This window comes from Perca fluviatilis, chromosome 5, assembly GCF_010015445.1.
Source record: "Perca fluviatilis chromosome 5, GENO_Pfluv_1.0, whole genome shotgun sequence".
NCBI classification, from domain to species: Eukaryota; Metazoa; Chordata; class Actinopteri; order Perciformes; family Percidae; genus Perca; species Perca fluviatilis.
The window spans coordinates 16,379,777-16,397,668 of NC_053116.1; the positions used below are offsets into that span (position 1 = coordinate 16,379,777).

A 17,892-nucleotide genomic window follows, 5' to 3' on the forward strand; every position below is an offset into this window, starting at 1 on the left:
CTGTTTAAAAGTGTGACGCGGAGTCAGGCCAGGATGTTTTCACTTCAGTCCTGCCGACAAATTTGAAACAAAGCCACAGATTCGCAACATACAACACGAATGTAGGAAATTACTGGTCAAGTAGAAATGAAAAATAAATTACTCCATAAACTCTCCGAACAGAATATAATGTGTAGTATTATGAAATATGGGTTAACGTGCAAACAGGCTCTATTTTAACACCGAAGCCGAGAAATAGACCCTGCTTTGTGTGGCGAATGTGTCAACCCGCGTCTATGGCGTAACGTTACAGCAACGGTTGCCCCTTTTGTTCAACCGAGTTCCTGAATTATTCCCAACACAATGACATGATCGGGATATTATATTGTTTTATAAACACATTTCACTGTACCTACGCGTCCTGTAATTCTCATCTGGGATTATTTTATGCATTAAAACCGATCTGCAACCCGTCCGATCTGGTGTGAGGTTTCCGAAGCACGCAGTCTTGGGGAACGTGGAGTAGTAAGTGTTTATAACGTTAGTCCAGATCTGTAGCGTTACACGATTGAAGGCTGGTTTTGTCAGAAACAATTGGGTCACATTTTAACAATTAAAAGGTTATTCAGAGTAGAATTGTGTGGCAATTTCCGTGTTTCATCTTAACCCACTGTAACCTGAAAACATGAAGTAGTAAAGCCCTGAGCATGCCTGCCTATTTTCCTCGCATCGCACAACATTTCACAGCTATTTCGCCACAGAGAATTTGCTGATCGAACTTACGTTAGCTATTTAATTAAGCAATATACCTTGTGCCGCATGTTGTAGTAGTGTGGTAACGTTAACCTGATGAATTCTAGTAATACTGTCATTTTGCTGCTCAGATTCAGGGATACACGGGGTGAGGTCATTGTGGAGGGAAACGCTGTTACAGTGTATCTAACTTTAAACACTCGTGTGTATTGTTTGTTATTATTAATGCAAAAAAAAAAAAAAATGCAACGTTTAAGTAGCACTCCTCTTTATGTAGCTAACGTTACCGTCTGCCCTGTGAATAGAGCTACAATTTAGCACGCGAATTAAAACGTAGTGTAACGTTATTGTTGAGCTGAATGAAACACAGAGCGTCGATTAAGATGACCAATTAACGGAAGCAAGCAATAACGTTAGCTACTTTGTAACGTTAGCTAACTCGTGAGTAGTAACTGTAGTATATGCTGTTTGGAGAGTGAACTGGTGTTGTTGTTTGCTAGCTGCTGTTAGCTTGCTGGCTAACAGCGTCAGGCTACAATGTTTCATTGTCTGAGGAGAAAGCATCAGTGAAATGCTAGGGCTAACGTTAGCTGGATTATAAAGTCCTGGTTAGTTTTTGGGATCATCAAACAAAATTTCGTCCTGTGCACTGTTGTTTTAGCCAGAAATCATGGGCTGTAAACAAGCTGTAATTTATTGGCAACTAGGCTTACTGTTATGCCGTCTGTTTTCAATGCACGTCAACCTGACATAACTTCAGTTAGAAAAATATTGACCTAAATGCACCTGCTACTGGGAGACAAACATAACAATTTGTTTCCTACTGGGAGTGAGGGACATGGTCACGTGACTGCACTATAACAGGTGCACGACTTGTCTAGACTGGTGTCTCCAAGTGCTACAATTCAATGACAGTAGCTACTATCTAACTAATGTATTGTAATTAAATCTCTGGAATTTATCCTCTTATGGTTCTCCTTTGTGTTCCTCTCTCCCAGATGTAAACTTGAACAGCATCTGTCGCAGCAGTGGCTGTTGGCAAAATGGGACTGGACTTTGATGTAAAGACGTTCTGTCACAATCTGCGGGCCACCAAGCCCCCTTACGAGTGCCCTGTGGAGACTTGTCGTAAAGTCTACAAGAGCTACAGTGGCATTGAGTATCACCTTTACCACTATGACCATGATAACCCAACTCCTGCACAGACTGTGCCCCAAAAGAAGAGAAAAGGACGGCCTCCTCGCGCCTCATTGGCCGGGTCAGGTGATACGGACGATGGTGGAGGTAAGGGAGGTGGAGGACCGGGGCACGGGGGGAACACACCGGGTAGCCCCAACCGGTCAGATCACTCTCACTCCCCGGGCAGAGAGACAATGACCTATGCCCAGGCACAGCGCATGGTGGAGCTGGAATTTCAAGGACGCATCCAACGCATTAGCATCTTTGAGAACATTGATGTGGTGTCAGAGGAAGACAGTGATGCAGAGGATGCACTTCCATCTGGTACTGGTGGTAGTGGCGGAGGGGTGTGTAACGGTAGTGATGGCGGAGCTGGAGGCAGCGAGGTAGGAGGTAGTGGCAAGGACCGGCCAGATATCCCATCCTCTAATGGGGGCAAATCCACTCCAAAGTCTGGGAAGCATAAGAGTAAGGAAAAGAAGAAGGATGGCTCATCTCATCATCACAGCGCTCTGTCCGGCCCTGCAGTCAAACTCCCTGAGGCGGTGTTCAGAGAACTGGACCAAGAGAGACCTGATGCCCCTCCTCGACCATCATCTTACTACAGGTCTGCATTAAGAATTATAATCTGGTTCATTAATAATTTACATAGCGGGTAAGAATTACAATTAGAAGCAAGATTATTGTTAAGTACATGGCAGGCAATTTAATGGGGTGCATGTATTAGAGAAGGCATCTTTTGTTAAACAGAAATTTGGTGAGTCAAATATTTGAAGCAACATTTACGCAGTTTTTTTTTTTGCACTTGTACAGCTCGTTGTACATGTATAAGGAAATCCATTTGACCTCAGATTCTGTCATTATTTTTCTACCCATGTACTATTATGTAATACTATATGTATAAGACATGTTCCTCTACTTTCCCATTCTGGTGCTCAGGTACATTGATAAGTCTGTGGAGGAGCTGGATGAGGAGGTCGAGTATGACATTGACGAGGAAGACTACATCTGGCTTGACATCATGAACGACAAGCGGCGGCGTGACGGTGTTACACCCATCCCTCAGGAAGTCTTTGAGTACCTCATGGATCGCCTGGAGAAGGAGTCGTACTTTGAGAGCCACAACAAGGTACCTGAATTTGGAAGCTAAGGGAAAAACAATATTAGAACACTGTTAGAAACATATAGAATGTGTCCAACTCTGGTCTCTCGTTATCCTCTTTTCCCACAGGCTGACCCCAGTACCCTAATCGATGAAGATGCTGTCTGCTGCATCTGTAACGATGGCGAGTGTCAGAACAGCAATGTGATCCTGTTCTGCGACATGTGTAACCTGGCAGTGCACCAAGAATGCTATGGTGTTCCATACATCCCAGAGGGCCAGTGGTTATGTCGTCGCTGCCTGCAGTCGCCAAGTAGAGCTGTGGACTGTGCTCTCTGTCCCAACAAGGGAGGTGCTTTCAAACAGACAGATGATGCACGCTGGGCACACGTTGTGTGTGCCCTCTGGATCCCGGAGGTAAAATTCATACACCACCACATGCATTCTTGATCCGAACTGCATCATTTTGCAGATATTGCGGTACTCCGCATTGCTGTGTTTGTCTGTGGTGCACACAGCTTTTAGCATTAGTCTGTTTCATTCAGACTCAATGTTGCTTTAATGTTCCTCAGTGTGTGCATAAGGATTTAACTGTATTGACAGTCTAGGACTGTGAGGATGCTGTATTGCACATATATGGATGGTTGTTCAGCATGTTGAGTACCAGTGGTTTGATAATGCACTAGATGCATAAATTATAGAATGCAAAACACAACTAAAATGATATACAACCAGATGAATAGATTAACATCAGTGTTAATGTACAGTTTAACAGGGCTCAGTCAGTCTGTTATCTCATTACTACCCAAGCACTTTTAAAAAGAATATTGCAATAAAGTGAATTTTGCTGCCTTTCCTCAGGTCTGCTTTGCTAACACAGTCTTTCTGGAGCCAATCGACAGTATTGAGCACATTCCTCCTGCACGCTGGAAGCTCACCTGCTACATCTGCAAGCAGCGTGGTTCAGGTGCCTGCATCCAGTGTCACAAAGCCAACTGTTACACGGCTTTCCACGTCACCTGTGCCCAGCAGGCGGGCCTCTACATGAAAATGGAGCCCGTCAGGGAGACTGGGGCCAACGGCACCTCTTTCAGCGTCCGCAAGACAGCTTACTGTGACATCCACACGCCTCCGGGATCAGCACGGCCTTTGGGAGGAGTGGGCGGCGCCAGCATGGGTTCGTCTCACAGTGAAGGAGAGCTGGAGGAGGATGACGAGCCCAGCATTGGCCATGATGACGACTCCAAGGGCTGGAGCTCTGAGCGAGCCAAGAGGGCGAAGGCCAAGTCCAGGCTAAAGATGAAAAGAGCGAGGAAGATCTTGGCTGAAAGGAGAGCTGCTGCGCCAGTGGTGTCTGTGCCCTGCATACCTCCCCATAGGTACATACACACTACATGTTTTACCTGTACTGTGTGCTCCAAGACCGTATATGTCTAGTAACCCTTTAACACGAAACTGTGTGGATCAGCAGGTTAACCACAACCAAAATGATCACTTGACTTATTGTGGGTCCCTGAGTTTTTTAATTGCATACTAATATCCGCTTGCTCTAGAAGTGCTGTTCTGTAAATCGCCCTTACCTCCTGGAACAGGGGGGACTTTCCCTATAACAATTACGAAAGCTTTACTTTTATGACATGGCAAGACAAGACAGCAAGAGTTGAAGTAGTGTTTGTTTCTCTGCAGGCTGAGCAAAATCACCAGTAACTTGACGGTACCCAGGAAGAGCCAGTTCATGCAGCGACTTCACAGCTACTGGACCCTGAAGAGGCAAAGTCGTAACGGCGTACCTCTGCTACGCCGGCTCCAAACCCATCTGCAGTCCCAACGACACATCGACCCACTCCCACCACAACCTCCATCGCAGCTCCCTCCGGTGACTTGTGTTATTGTATGTGATTGTATATGCTACTGTAGTTCTGTTCTTGCCTCATACAGTTGTCTGACACGTTTGTGGGTTTGTGTGTGTGTGTTGGTGTTGCAGAGGGACAGCGAGGAGAAACATTCTGCTTTAAAGGAGCAGCTGAAGGCATGGCAGAGACTTAGACACGACCTGGAGAGAGCCAGGCTACTGGTGGAGCTCATCCGCAAGAGGGAAAAACTCAAAAGGGAGACGGTGAGCTATGAATTATCTTTTTATGTCTGTTACTAACTGATATTAAAAACCCTAACGCTAGCCATAGCACACACTATGTTTTTCCGTTTTTTTTTTGGTTAGTACAAAAGTCTTCTCTTTGGATTGGACTTGCTTCTGTGCAGGCAATGAAACACTGTCTCAATAACTAGTTTGTTTTTAGTGGTCAGGTCTTGGGGGTGTGGAAGGGTTAGGTGCTGCCAGGAAGCTCTGACACATTTAATTATCAGCTGCATATCAGCAATGCATTCGTTAACTATTTTCTTCCTATCTACATGAGAGTGCACACACATTAATTCACAATTCATTAATCCACTGTTTATGTGTGCTACCCAAATAAAATATTTACACGGAAAACAACGCTTTCCTTCGCTACCGGCAGTTTAGCACAGTCACATATGAGTGTGTGGGTACATGCATACATTTGACTTGGATTTACAAATACAATGTTCTTACTACAAATTTTGGTAACACTTGAAGGTATCTACATAAGAGTGACATGACACTGTCATGAACACATGACACTGTCATGACACAGTCATGACACATGGACCCTAACCAAATGACACTTATGTCATAAACGTTTATGACTTGTTTATAATGTTTATGACACGTTCATGTAAAGTGTAACCCACATGTTTGTCTATGTTTATGTATTCAGTGAGCAGGTGTACACTGTTAAAATAAATGATGTCTGTGTTTAGATTAAGGTGCAGCAGATGGCGCTGGAGATGCAGCTGACTCCCTTCCTGGTGCTGTTGAGGAGTACTTTGGAGCAGTTACAGGAAAGAGACATTAACAACTTTTTTACTGAGCCTGTACCGCTGGCAGAGGTAAACACACACACACACACACACTCACTCACTCACTCACTCAGGAGCATATTCACTTAAGCTATGTGTGCTCCTTTCATATAAATGTAATTTTTTTTAATCTGATCACATCAGATTAAATTGCTACATAATGTATGTTAAATTATATATTGCACCTCACTTCTTTTTCTATTTGCATTTTATTTATAACTATATTTATAATAAAATTATTATGAAAAATTGTTAAACTTATTTGTATAATATCCCAGCTCAGTTGGCCTGACAAGCCAGACCCACATCAAGATTTTGGGTCTGGGAACTCACCATTGACAGGGCTCAATCCAAGGGGATAAACAGTTGTCTTTCAAATTCCCTCTGCACGTAATAGGATAGCGCTACAACCAGGCAGAGCAACGAAGAAGGAAGAGAAGCTAGTTGATAGATTCAATTTTTGCCGTATCCGAACGGCAAAACTCCGAACACATCTTCCTTTTTTAAGAATGATTTAAGTGCCGTGCTTTGTTCTTTTCTGAAAAAAAGCTTAACTCCAAGTCTTCCAGCAGCCATAAGCCCGCCCACCGACTCTATACACAATGTGATTGGCCTGACCAGAGTTTGGTTTTTCCAGCTTGCAAGTCAACAGAGAGTGCCTAGATCCCCTTGGCTGCAAATTACATTTGCTGTCACAAGGGTGCGTCTAGATTTCTAGGCTACAGGGTCCGTGTACTTGGCGGCCAACGGATTTTCGTTTTGAAAGGAAAAAAACGAAAACGAAAAACGGCCAGTTTCCCAATTACCATTAGTAAATAGGAAAACAAAAAACGGAAAACAACCCATTATCCGTTTTTTGTTTTGATATTAAAAAACGGAAAACGAAAAACTATCTCGTTATCCAATTTTCTTTGATGTGTTTGTAGATGGAACTCGGAAATTAAATTGTGTGTATAAATCTTATTCCTCATTAATTTTTTTCGTGACCCGGAAGCGATCGTAGGTAGTAAGCGGCTGCATACCCGGAAATCATTTGGACATCAATGAGACCATGGACAGTTAGAATGATACGGACGTAAAAACGTTTTTAGACGAATTTGCTAGTTTTATATTAGAAAACCAAAAGAATGGGATGTCTTGTGGTGATATAGCAGCTGCGCTGGGTTCACAGTTTTTCTGAGAGGAGTGTGCGGAGGTGGTGTGCTCAGCAGGGACTTGTGGCGAAACACAAGTTGACTTTTATTATGAAGTGGTCACAGGAGATTAGCGCTGACTGCTCTCATTCATCAAAACTGAGTCTACACAACAAGACAACCATCATAGTCTAATAATAATAATAATAATGAAGCGAAAACATTTTCAAAATTTCTCATTTTCATTGCCATTGCTTTGGCAAATATCTGTCAAACAAACTAAAATCGAAACCATGATTTGGCTTTCCCTTATCAAATCGATCAAGGAAATACAAAGTGAAGTGAAACAGCTGCTGCAGGCTGAACCAGTCCGTCAGCATCAAAGATGAATAAACTCCAACTCTCATGCTTTGATAGCTTTACTAAAAAGTCCTTTCCTGTCATAATCCTGCAGGACTGGTTTTTGCATTATTAAACATGCTAAATGTTCAATGTTGCATTCACAGTGCGACACGTCCGGAGCAGAGACCTCACTAGGATTTAAAGACAGGAGGTGATTAGCCCCCAGGGTATTTCTAACTTGCGTTTTGCAAATACTTTTCACTCACTTCTTCTGTTACTTCATTATTGCCACGAAAGGGGATTCCCTGTCTCCCTAACATGGAAGTGGCACGCAATTTCGCCTTAGATACTCTCTTCTCTCCGCTATCTCACTTGCTATCATCTGTGCAACGTCTCCCTGTCCCTCCCATTCATCAAAAATGAGTCTACACAACAAGACAACCATCATAGTCTAATAATAATAATAATGAAGCGAAAACATTTTCAAAATGTCAAATTTTCACATAAAAGGTCTCTAACGTTGTTTTGCGCCATTGCTTTGGCAAATATCTGTCAAACAAACTAAAATCGAAACCATGATTTGGCTTTCCCTTATCAAATCGCAAAAGACTCCGATTTAATACAACAATATCTGTCAAACAAACAGGGATATAATTAGTATAAATATAAAATCAATATAAATGTGATTTTTGGAGGTTAAAAAGTAACTAAGTAACTCTACATTTTAAATTAGCTACTTTTACTAGTAATTTTACTTGTACTTGAGTAAACAACAAAGTAACAGTACTTTTACTTAAGTAGAACATTTTTTTACTCTTTTCACTTCTGCTGATTTATTTAAATCTAAAAATTGCATAGACCTAGCCCTGGTCTGCATATCGCTTTTAATATGCAAATATTAAAATCATTTCACTGGCGAAACACAAGTTGACTTTTATTATGAAGTGGTCACAGGAGATTAGCGCTGACTGCTCTATTTCATCAAAAATGAGTCTACAGAACAAGACAACCATCAAGTCTAATAATAATAATAATAATAATAATAATGTGCGGAGGTGGTGTGCTCAGCAGGGACTTGTCAGGGACTTCTGTCCTGATGGCCAACTTGAAGTTGAAATCGCCGTTTACCGCTTTTGTTAAACATACAAATGAATGCTACTCTTAAAGTAAATAAAAAGCTGACCACAGCTAGGCCGATATGCAGACCAGGGCTAGGTCTATGCAATTTTTAGATTTAAATAAATCAGCAGAAGTGAAAAGAGTAAAAAAAAATTCTATTTAAGTAAAAGTACTGTTACTTTGTTGTTTACTCAAGTACAAGTAAAATTACTAGTAAAAGTAGCTCATTTAAAATGTAGGCCTACTGACTTAGGTAGTTACTTTTTTAACCTCCAAAAATCACATTTATATTGATTTTATATCTTATTTATACTAATTATATCCCTGTTTGTTTGACAGATATTGTTGTATTAAATCGGAGTCTTTTGCAATTTGATAAGGGAAAGCCAAATCATGGTTTCGATTTTAGTTTGTTTGACAGATATTTGCCAAAGCAATGGCAATGAAAATGAGAAGTTTTGAAAATGTTTTCGCTTCATTATTATTATTATTAGACTATGATGGTTGTCTTGTTGTGTAGACTCATTTTTGATGAATGAGAGCAGTCAGCGCTAATCTCCTGTGACCACTCGGTTTTCTAATATAAAACTAGCATATTTGTCTAAAAACGTTTTTACGTCCGTATCATTCTAACTGTCCATGGTCTCATTGATGTCCAAATGATTTCCGGGTATGCAGCCGCTTACTACCTACGATCGCTTCCGGGTCACGAAAAAAATGAATGAGGAATAAGATTTATACACACATTTTAAATTTCCGAGTTCCATCTACAAACACATCAAAGAAAATCGGATAACGAGATAGTTTTTCGTTTTCCGTTTTTTAATATCAAAACAAAAAACGAATAATGGGTTGTTTTCCGTTTTTAGTTTTCCTATTTACTAATGGTAATTGGGAAACTGGCCGTTTTTCGTTTTTGTTTTTTTCCTTTCAAAACGAAAATCCGTTGGCCGCCAAGTACACGGACCCTACAGCTCAGTAGCTTTGATACAAGGAATCCTTGCCAAAACAAATTGTGTTCAAGTAAACAAATATTGGCTGTCATGTCGCTCACCGCATCATTTAATTTTCGGCACAACATTTCAAATATGTATTCTGTTTGACTTCTACACACTGACATCTGCACTGAAAAGTCACTGTACATACACAAGAGCTTATTAGAGCACACAGGTCATGCCTTTGCCTGATCTCTACTATCCAGGTGCCAGACTACCTGGACCACATTGACACTCCAATGGACTTCCAGACCATGTGGAACCTGCTGGAGTCCCATCACTACCTCACTTTTGAGGCATTTGAGGCAGACTTTGGCCTCATTGTCAACAACTGCCTAAAGTACAACGCCAAGGACACAGTCTTCTACCGCGCTGCCCTGCGGCTCAGGGAGATGGGCGGGGCTGTCATAAGAACCGCCAGGCGCCACGCTGAACGGATAGGCTTTGACTATGAGGCTGGCATACACCTCCCCCGAGAGCCGAGCCCAGACAGTCAGTGTGACCAAGACAGAGACAGAGACAGAGAGAGGGAACGGGAACGGGAACGGGAACGGGAACGAGAACGGGAACGGGAACGGGAACGAGAACGAGAACGGGAACGGGAGCGAGAGCGAGACAGAGACAGAGACAGAGACAGAGAACGAGACCGGCCATTGTCCTCTAATGAAGAAGGTATGGAGGTTTATGGCAGATGAAGCATTTTTTTCAGGCACAATTTTCTAATGATTTATCTTTTGCAAAGAGAACTTCTAGGTTGTCCAACCACTTTTTGGTGGCAAATTGATACCTTGCATTTGGAGACGAAACAATATGTTCTATGGTTACACACTTTTGGCTGGCTAGATGAAAATGTATACTTTATTATCACACAAATGTGAGTGGAATAGTGGAAAGAATTAGGGTGGGAGAGAAATGGGAGGAGTGTAGATGGCACAAAGGTATAGGAGGGCAGACTATGAGTCATGGGTGTAGTAGAGATTAAGTTTAAAAAAGAGGGAAAGGTAGTAAGAAAATATATATATATATATATATATATATATATATATATATATATATATATATATATATATATATAAGTTTAGCTTACGAGGCTAGGTCTATGTTATTGTTGGTGTTTGTCTTTTCTTTCCTTTCAGTGATTGAATGTCAGTTACAATACATTCCTTGTCACGAGTGTTGAGCAATGGAACGGTATTAGACATACCGGTATGTAGAGTAATATGCTGAACACAAATATATTGTAAAGAAAAAAAGCTCTTTGGCACAGTAAAGCCTGTGACCAATAGGTGCTGCATGACATTCATTCAATTCAGTTGCTAAAAACATTTCCAATCCTTGTTACTTGTATAAACTGGGTTTCTTACTTTTACTGTAACCACCTGTAACCTGTAATCTTTGGTACCAGATTAAGTGACTTGTTGGGCGCTCTCACATATTTCATTTTAACTCCCACAATTATTTTTGAACAGTCTCAGATTTAGTTTGATGAATCTTGCGGACATGCTGAATTTTGCACACCATATACCAATATTACACAAATTAGCATAATGTTGTCAGATGTCTGGTAGCTCAGGAATTCTACCAAACATCCACAGGGAAGCAGCCCACATCTCTTCCCTTTGTTAGTGTTGTCATATTTGACTTCCTTCATAATTATTCACCTTTTTCTTTTTTCTAACCGCCTTTCTCTCTCTGCCCCTCACAGACCTGCTCCTGCCAGAGAACAGGCGGCGGCTGCCACTGGAAGAGCAGCTGCATTACTTACAGGCGCGTCTTGATGAGGTCAGCTCGGGAAAGCACAGCATTGGTCAGTCTCGTAGAGCCAAAGCTCTGAGAAAGGAGATCAGTGTAATCAAGAGGAAGCTTGCGCACCAGCGGGAGGGAGGCTCCGTTATGGGGGGCCGGGAATCTGTGGGAGGAGGAGACCGGGGTATTTCCCTCCCCCATCACCCATCCTCTTCGGGACACCATGATGAAGGGGGGGAAAGCAGCAGCCAGGAGATTGGTGGAAAAGGTGCGTCTAGGAAGATGTAAAATATCATTATCGTGCATGAAATTGATAACGGCTATTAAAGGACAATAACATGATAAGCATTTGCTTGCATTTCTAACTTATAAACCTCGCTCCTCCTCAAGATCTGAGCGTGTCCTCGTCTGCCCTGGCTCCAGAGGTGGGCCGTCGAACATCTGTCCTCTTCTCCAAGAAGAACCAAAAAATGGCCGGACCCCCCAAAAGGCCAGGACGCCCTCCCAAGAACCGGGATGCTGGCTACGCTGGGACGGGGTTGAGCCAAAGCCCTATCGGTCCCCCTCAGTTGCCTCTGCTGTCACAAAGCAGGCAGAGGAAGAGGCCCCGCAGCCCCCGCAGCAGCTCCAGCTCTGACAGCGACAGTGACAATGACGACCTGCTCCCAGGTACGTAACAGTAGACACATGCATAATAAACGTTAACGTACAAGTTTTGAGTCACACACACACACACTCAGTTCACTCTCTCTCTTTTCCTCAGGTTTGCCAACTAACGGTTTCGATGGAGGAAACCAGCCAGTAACGGAGAGCTTCCGCGTGTACAGAAGTGAGTCCCGTCTCCCTCGTTCCAGCTCAGACTCGGAGTCCACAACCAGCAGCAGCAGCAGCGCAGCTTCTGACCGGACCAGGTGATTAGTGCACAAACATGACCTCATTGTTTGGATTTTACAGCCCAGATTTACACGAATGGGTTATTCCCAGCACTCATCAGCCCTGTTTCCAGCTGCTCCAGGCAGCTGTTTTAAGTGAACAGGCCCAGATGAACCCACTGTACAGCAGACACATTAGCCATACCAACTTCATAAGGCGAGATCATGTCAGGACAGTGTGTCTGCAAGCCTGTTGAGGAGTTCTGCCTCCAAGAGGCCCAAAAAATCAGTTAATGCAGCTTTAAAGGAACAGTTCGACATTTTGCTAAATATGCTTATTTGCTTTCCAGTGACTTCCTGGAGTCTTGTCATCACTTTGATGTTGCCAGGCAGCCAGCGGAGACTCCAGGAAGTCACTGCACCCGGCCCCTGGTCACCAGGAAACAGTTCCAGCATGTAAATCCCTGTGAAACAGCAACTTGTCGTTCTTACATTATTGTTTATGTATGGATTAAGAAACCAAGATACAGTGTGTTAATTACTGAGCTTTTGAGGTGCTGGTAGGCTTTTTTTTTTTTTTACTTTGACTTGAGAAATGTTGAACTATCCCTTTTTAAAGTGCTTTCAGATATGATGTGGCAGTAGCGTCAGCCAACCAGATCTCAGTGGTATTAAGGCTTTTATGCGTGGCTTAAACATGTAATAATTGTTTTAGTAGCACTACTAACAGATAAAGTATAAAAGAAAATGAGATCACCAGCAACCTCTTGTTTACCAGAACAGTCAGTATTAGCAACTACTAAAGCATGGTTAGCTGTATTTTATGGTGTTGACATTAATAGTTGATAACCTCTTTGATCAGTTATATTTTAAACACTTGTATTAAAGTTCTATGGATCTTTATAGTCCCGTGTCTCTTCTCTCTCTCTCAGTACGACCCCCTCTAAGCAGGGCAGAGGAAAGGCGTCGTTCTCTCGCTCTGCTTTCCAGGAGGACAGCAGTGAGGAGACATCGGGCACTGAAAATGATTCCTACTCAGTTGGAGGATCGCGGAGTGTTTCACATTGTAAGCACACTTTCATTTCCTCAAACACACACACACACACACACACACACACACACACACACACATCCATGTGTCAGTGCTTACATACCGTGAGAGCTTTCTCAGAATGATTTGAATGTTAATGTACAGTAGATGGAAATTCAGAACGGGCAAACTGCTGATCTGGTATGAGTGCAGTCAGCTTTTCTTTGATTTGATATGATTTGACATAGTGTCTTGAATACCAGTGAAAAGATTACTCATGATGTTTTCATGGCACTGGTTCAGACTTGGCAGTATTTACTGATCAAAATGATCTAAATAACTGACATTTCTTAAAGGTTGCTCCATGACTTATAATGTATTTTACATTTGCCTGGGGCCCAATTTAAAAACTGAAACATTCAATGCCCCTTGGTTTTCATGATTTATAAAAAAAAATTCAACTTTGGTTGGGGCAACAATCCATGCCAAGAAAATAAACCTTCCCATTTATTCCACCAAAAAAGATACAAAGGATAGAACAGAATTGGTCCTTATGGCACAAAACATCCAAACAGCACCACAGTATTTCTGCAAAATGACACAATGCAAATATATTATAATATGCAGTGATAGGACACATCTGCTTATTTTCTTGTCTGTGGTTAATGTTGCAATAGTTTGCTATAAAAACTAAAAACCCAAAGCTACTGAAAACTAAAAGCTGAGAATCGGTCACTGCAGTGCAGTGAGCTGCACAGTTGCAAACATGAACACTAGACATACACATGGCAGCTGCTGAAAGTGTTTTCCATGTTATTGATAACATAACAAAAGAAAATGCAGATAAAGAGATCAGCATTCACCATGTGAACGTGTTGAATTTTCAAGCTCAAATGACGACCAAGGCCTTTTGTTTAGGAAGCCCAACCCAGCTCTCACCCAGTCTTGTTGGAGCTGGATCTTTCACAACCAGCCCAGTTGCCCCATTACAGTAACAGATTATTTTTTATGTTTTTCTCACAATTTCCAAAGGAAAAGGGGTTATCTTCTAATAAACACTTGAAACAGTGTGTGTACATACCCGCTATTTAGCTAGAAGTGAGGTTGCACAATGATGAATGTCATCCTGTTCCTGTGTTTTTTTTACCGTCAGTGGTGCGTGGTCGGGCCAGGTCCGGATGCTGGATGACCTCTGATGACTATTCTTCTCTGGAAGCTCTGGACCTGGTGTGGGCGAAGTGCAGAGGCTATCCTTCATATCCTGCCCTGGTGAGACACAAGTGGACACTGCAAATAGCAAAGACCAAGTCAGGAGATTCTGCAATTTAATGACTGTATGTCTAACCCTCCTCTCGTTACCGTCTGCCTGCAGATAATTGACCCGAAGATGCCCAGGGAGGGGGTGTTCCACCGCGGTGTCCCGATCCCTGTCCCGCCTTTGGATGTGCTGAAACTAGGGGAGCAAATGACCCAGGAGGCCAGGGAGCACCTGTTCCTGGTCCTCTTCTTTGACAACAAGAGAACTTGGTCAGTGCTCTGATTTATCTTGTCCCATCTTTTTTTGTATTAACTAAACGTATCATCACTAATCATTATAACGTTGGTTTCTTCTTTGTTTCTTCTGACATTTCTATTTTATTTTTTTCACCAAAATGGCAAGCACAGTAAGACGCAAGCAAAACAGGCTTCTGTTGTTACGGGATGTGTGCACACGAGTAACTGTGGCAGTAGTTCAATGGAAACTGCACTCCTTGTACAAAAGCACAAGACGACAGCACATTTAGCAGAAATAGGGCAAATGTGGTTTTTGAGAATAGAAGAGGGGGAAAAACAGGTCGTATTTTAGGTCACTGCGTGCTGCGCAGTCACATATGTTCAATGTTTGCTTTTGTGAAATGTGAAAAACGTGTTGACAACATGATGATGACAACAGCCAGTGTCACTCTCAACCGCCTTGATGACCCTCGTCTTAAACTGCTTTCAGCTCGTAGCCCTTTTTAAAATCAAGAGTTAAAGTTATATATTCAGTTTATCTTCCACATGATATCGCTCGGCCTGTAATGCCTGCAGAGGAATGTTTATTATTTAGTTTAGAGCTTTTTTTTTTTTTTTTCAATGTACTGTACCTCTGTTTAATTGGAAATGATTTAACACTCAAGTATACGTTTTTGTGTATCCAGGCAGTGGCTGCCGCGCTCTAAGCTGGTGCCGCTCGGGGTGGACCAGGAGCTGGACAAGGAGAAGATGCTGGAGGGAAGGAAATCCAACATCCGCAAGTCAGTGCAGGTGGCCTACCACCGTGCCATGCAGCACCGCAGCAAGGTGCAGGGAGACCCCAGCAGCGAGACCAGCGATAGTGACTGAAAACACACACACCTTATGCGTTGGTCCCTGCAGGTGTCGTTGAGTATACGGTTCTCTATCGAGAGCCCAGCCCTCCATCACAGAACACAAGAAACCGTGCCAGTAGCACAGAGTGGGTAAATAAATAAACATCCACTACATTGGCCCCAAGACACACACACACACACACATCATGCAAACTAAGCCGTATTTAATCTGACGTGTAAAATATTGTATTTAAGAGAATAAAAAAAAAAAATGGAATTAATAATAATGATGGAAAAATATGCTATGTTTCAAATGACCAATCAAAAATATTCCTCATATGTGGTCGATATGTTTATTAACAAATGAGAGGATGGTTTACAGACTCAAGAAATGAACAGTGTTACACATACACAACTATAATTTTACATTTGGACAGGGAAATGCCATCACCCCAACACATCTTCACATATCGCCCACCTCTTTGAGACAAAAAAAAAAAAAACAGGCCTGGTGCTAGTGTCGAATCATTTGTCAGTGGAGCACAAAGAGAGACTATTACAGCCTCAACTGTGGGCAAACCAACGTTGATGTTATTTATTCTGCTTACTCCTTAACAAGGTCCACAAGCTCGTTTTTATCATGGACTACTTCTAATCACTCCTGCTACACAAGACACCATTGTGTGGTCCTTTTTTTCGTCTGTCACTCTGTGTTCATCATGTCTCCTGTTTTTACGATTTTCTTAATGTACGTCTGTCACACAGGCCGCTGGTCAATGAATAATGAGGACTAAACTGAAACACGTGATCGCCTCACTGTCTGTCTTAGTTTCAGGCTGATGGCTTTAGAACTTTTATATATACAGATTGCATAAAGATAGAAGTTTAATAAAAAAAAGAATTGAGTTTTTTAAACTTGTGGGTTGTGTCGTGGTCACTGTGTGTCTGCTTCTGAGAGTTGACTCTGTCTGCTTAGTTTCAGTGTTCTTCCTGGGTTCCTTCATGTGTGGAATATCCGTGTGTCTTACCCACCCATTACCTCTTTTCAAAGAAATTGTGACTCATAAGTGCTTCTCAAGATTTATTACACTCCATCTTTCTGATTTTGATTAACATAAACTGACAAAACACCTCTTCATGTGCAATGTTATATATATATATATATATATATATATATATATATATATATATATATATATATATATATAAAATAATTCCTCTGTGATGGTGTAACAGTTAATGCAGAGTCCTTCGCATTGCAAGTTGCTTGCGTTGTGTTGTGGTATACTGTATAAAGCGCAGACTTACAGTTAACTGGTTCTACTGGTTGGACAACCTTTACAAAAACGCACAGTATCCTATACCTGTTTGTTTTTTTGCCTCATGTGCTGCATGTATATCTTACGTTCCCAGACGTTGAGACAGTGGTCTGGTTGCCTGTAAATTATACCTGATTTTGACAAATGAACTTCTCCATAATAATCCCAGATCATGTGTTAACCTTTCAAAACTTTAAAATGCACCTAAACAGATTGCAGGGCCTTAATACAGGATAGCACAAAATTACATCAACCATGTCACTGCATCTTCAGGTATAATACCTTACACTGTAATAAATGGAATTATACTGTAAGGCTTACAGTATGACTCCATTTTACGGCCATGTTAATTACATTTACCATAAGTTGACTGACCGTTTACATTAGCAGTTGCGACATGAGCTCATTTGCCTGTGATGACAGCCAATATGACTTTCCTCTCCACAAACCAGAATCTTTGATCAATCTTTTCCGCTCACGATAAAGATCCCCCACCCATCTCGAACACCCACTCACCACAATTTTGATGTCTTTAGATTTGCAACCAAAATGACACCTCTGAGTAAAGACGTCTTGTTTCCTGCACTGAGCTGCGCTCAACATGAGTGGAAACCACTGATAGGCATCTGTCATTGGTTTCGTAAGAACACACCTTATGATGTTGTGGCAACCAGTTGCCTGAAGATTTACAGCTGTTACGTACTCTTTCAATTTCTTAAAATTGATTTAACTTGACTACAAGGGATGTACACTGACTTGGAAATGTTGTATCTATCCACTGGTGTGTGTTTACCAATCACCTTTTCTCAGAGTTGCTTAGAGTGTTCCTTTGTCTTCATGGTGTAGGTTTTGTCACACTACTAACTCTCTTTTCAGATCCAGGTGTACTTATGCAATCGATTGACTTCTAAAACCTATTGGATGCACCAGTGATGATAGGTGTCATATTAAAGGGGGCAAATACTTGTGCAAACACGTATTTAGTATTTTATGAATACTTAATATTGAGTCTTTTTATATACACTGTATTTATGACTGTAGGTAGGAGGTGTCTGG

The 17,892-nt window shown here is 41.9% G+C and overlaps 1 protein-coding gene across 6 annotated transcripts; it reads left to right on the top strand.

The window, feature by feature from the left end:
* Positions 1 to 267: 267 nt before the first annotated feature.
* Positions 268 to 16,432, top strand: brpf1 (bromodomain and PHD finger containing, 1). 6 transcript variants are annotated; one of them, XM_039800593.1, is made up of 16 exons: positions 268 to 504; positions 1,731 to 2,518; positions 2,851 to 3,040; positions 3,143 to 3,430; positions 3,875 to 4,392; positions 4,700 to 4,904; positions 4,998 to 5,129; positions 5,852 to 5,980; positions 9,746 to 10,211; positions 11,245 to 11,553; positions 11,676 to 11,954; positions 12,049 to 12,196; positions 13,090 to 13,223; positions 14,341 to 14,456; positions 14,560 to 14,714; positions 15,368 to 16,432. In XM_039800593.1, the coding sequence occupies exons 2-16, from the start codon at positions 1,776 to 1,778 to the stop codon at positions 15,549 to 15,551; spliced, it is 3,996 nt and encodes a 1,331-aa protein (XP_039656527.1). In that variant the 5' UTR covers positions 268 to 504; positions 1,731 to 1,775; the 3' UTR covers positions 15,552 to 16,432. The 6 variants fall into 6 exon arrangements, 5 of the variants coding, with proteins under 5 accessions (XP_039656527.1, XP_039656531.1, XP_039656528.1 ...); XM_039800597.1 differs by having other exon boundaries at positions 4,700 to 4,889; XM_039800594.1 differs by lacking the exon at positions 268 to 504 and adding an exon at positions 734 to 880.
* The last annotated feature ends 1,460 nt before the right edge of the window (positions 16,433 to 17,892 follow it).

Excerpts from the sequence above, each read along its gene's own strand:
- brpf1 (XM_039800593.1), top strand. The coding sequence starts at position 1,776 with ATGGGACTGGACTTTGATGTAAAGACGTTCTGTCACAATCTGCGGGCC. Across the intron at positions 2,519-2,850 it reads CGACCATCATCTTACTACAG|GTACATTGATAAGTCTGTGG; the intron begins GTCTGCATTAAG and ends TCTGGTGCTCAG. Across the intron at positions 4,905-4,997 it reads CTCCGGTGACTTGTGTTATT|AGGGACAGCGAGGAGAAACA; the intron begins GTATGTGATTGT and ends TTGGTGTTGCAG.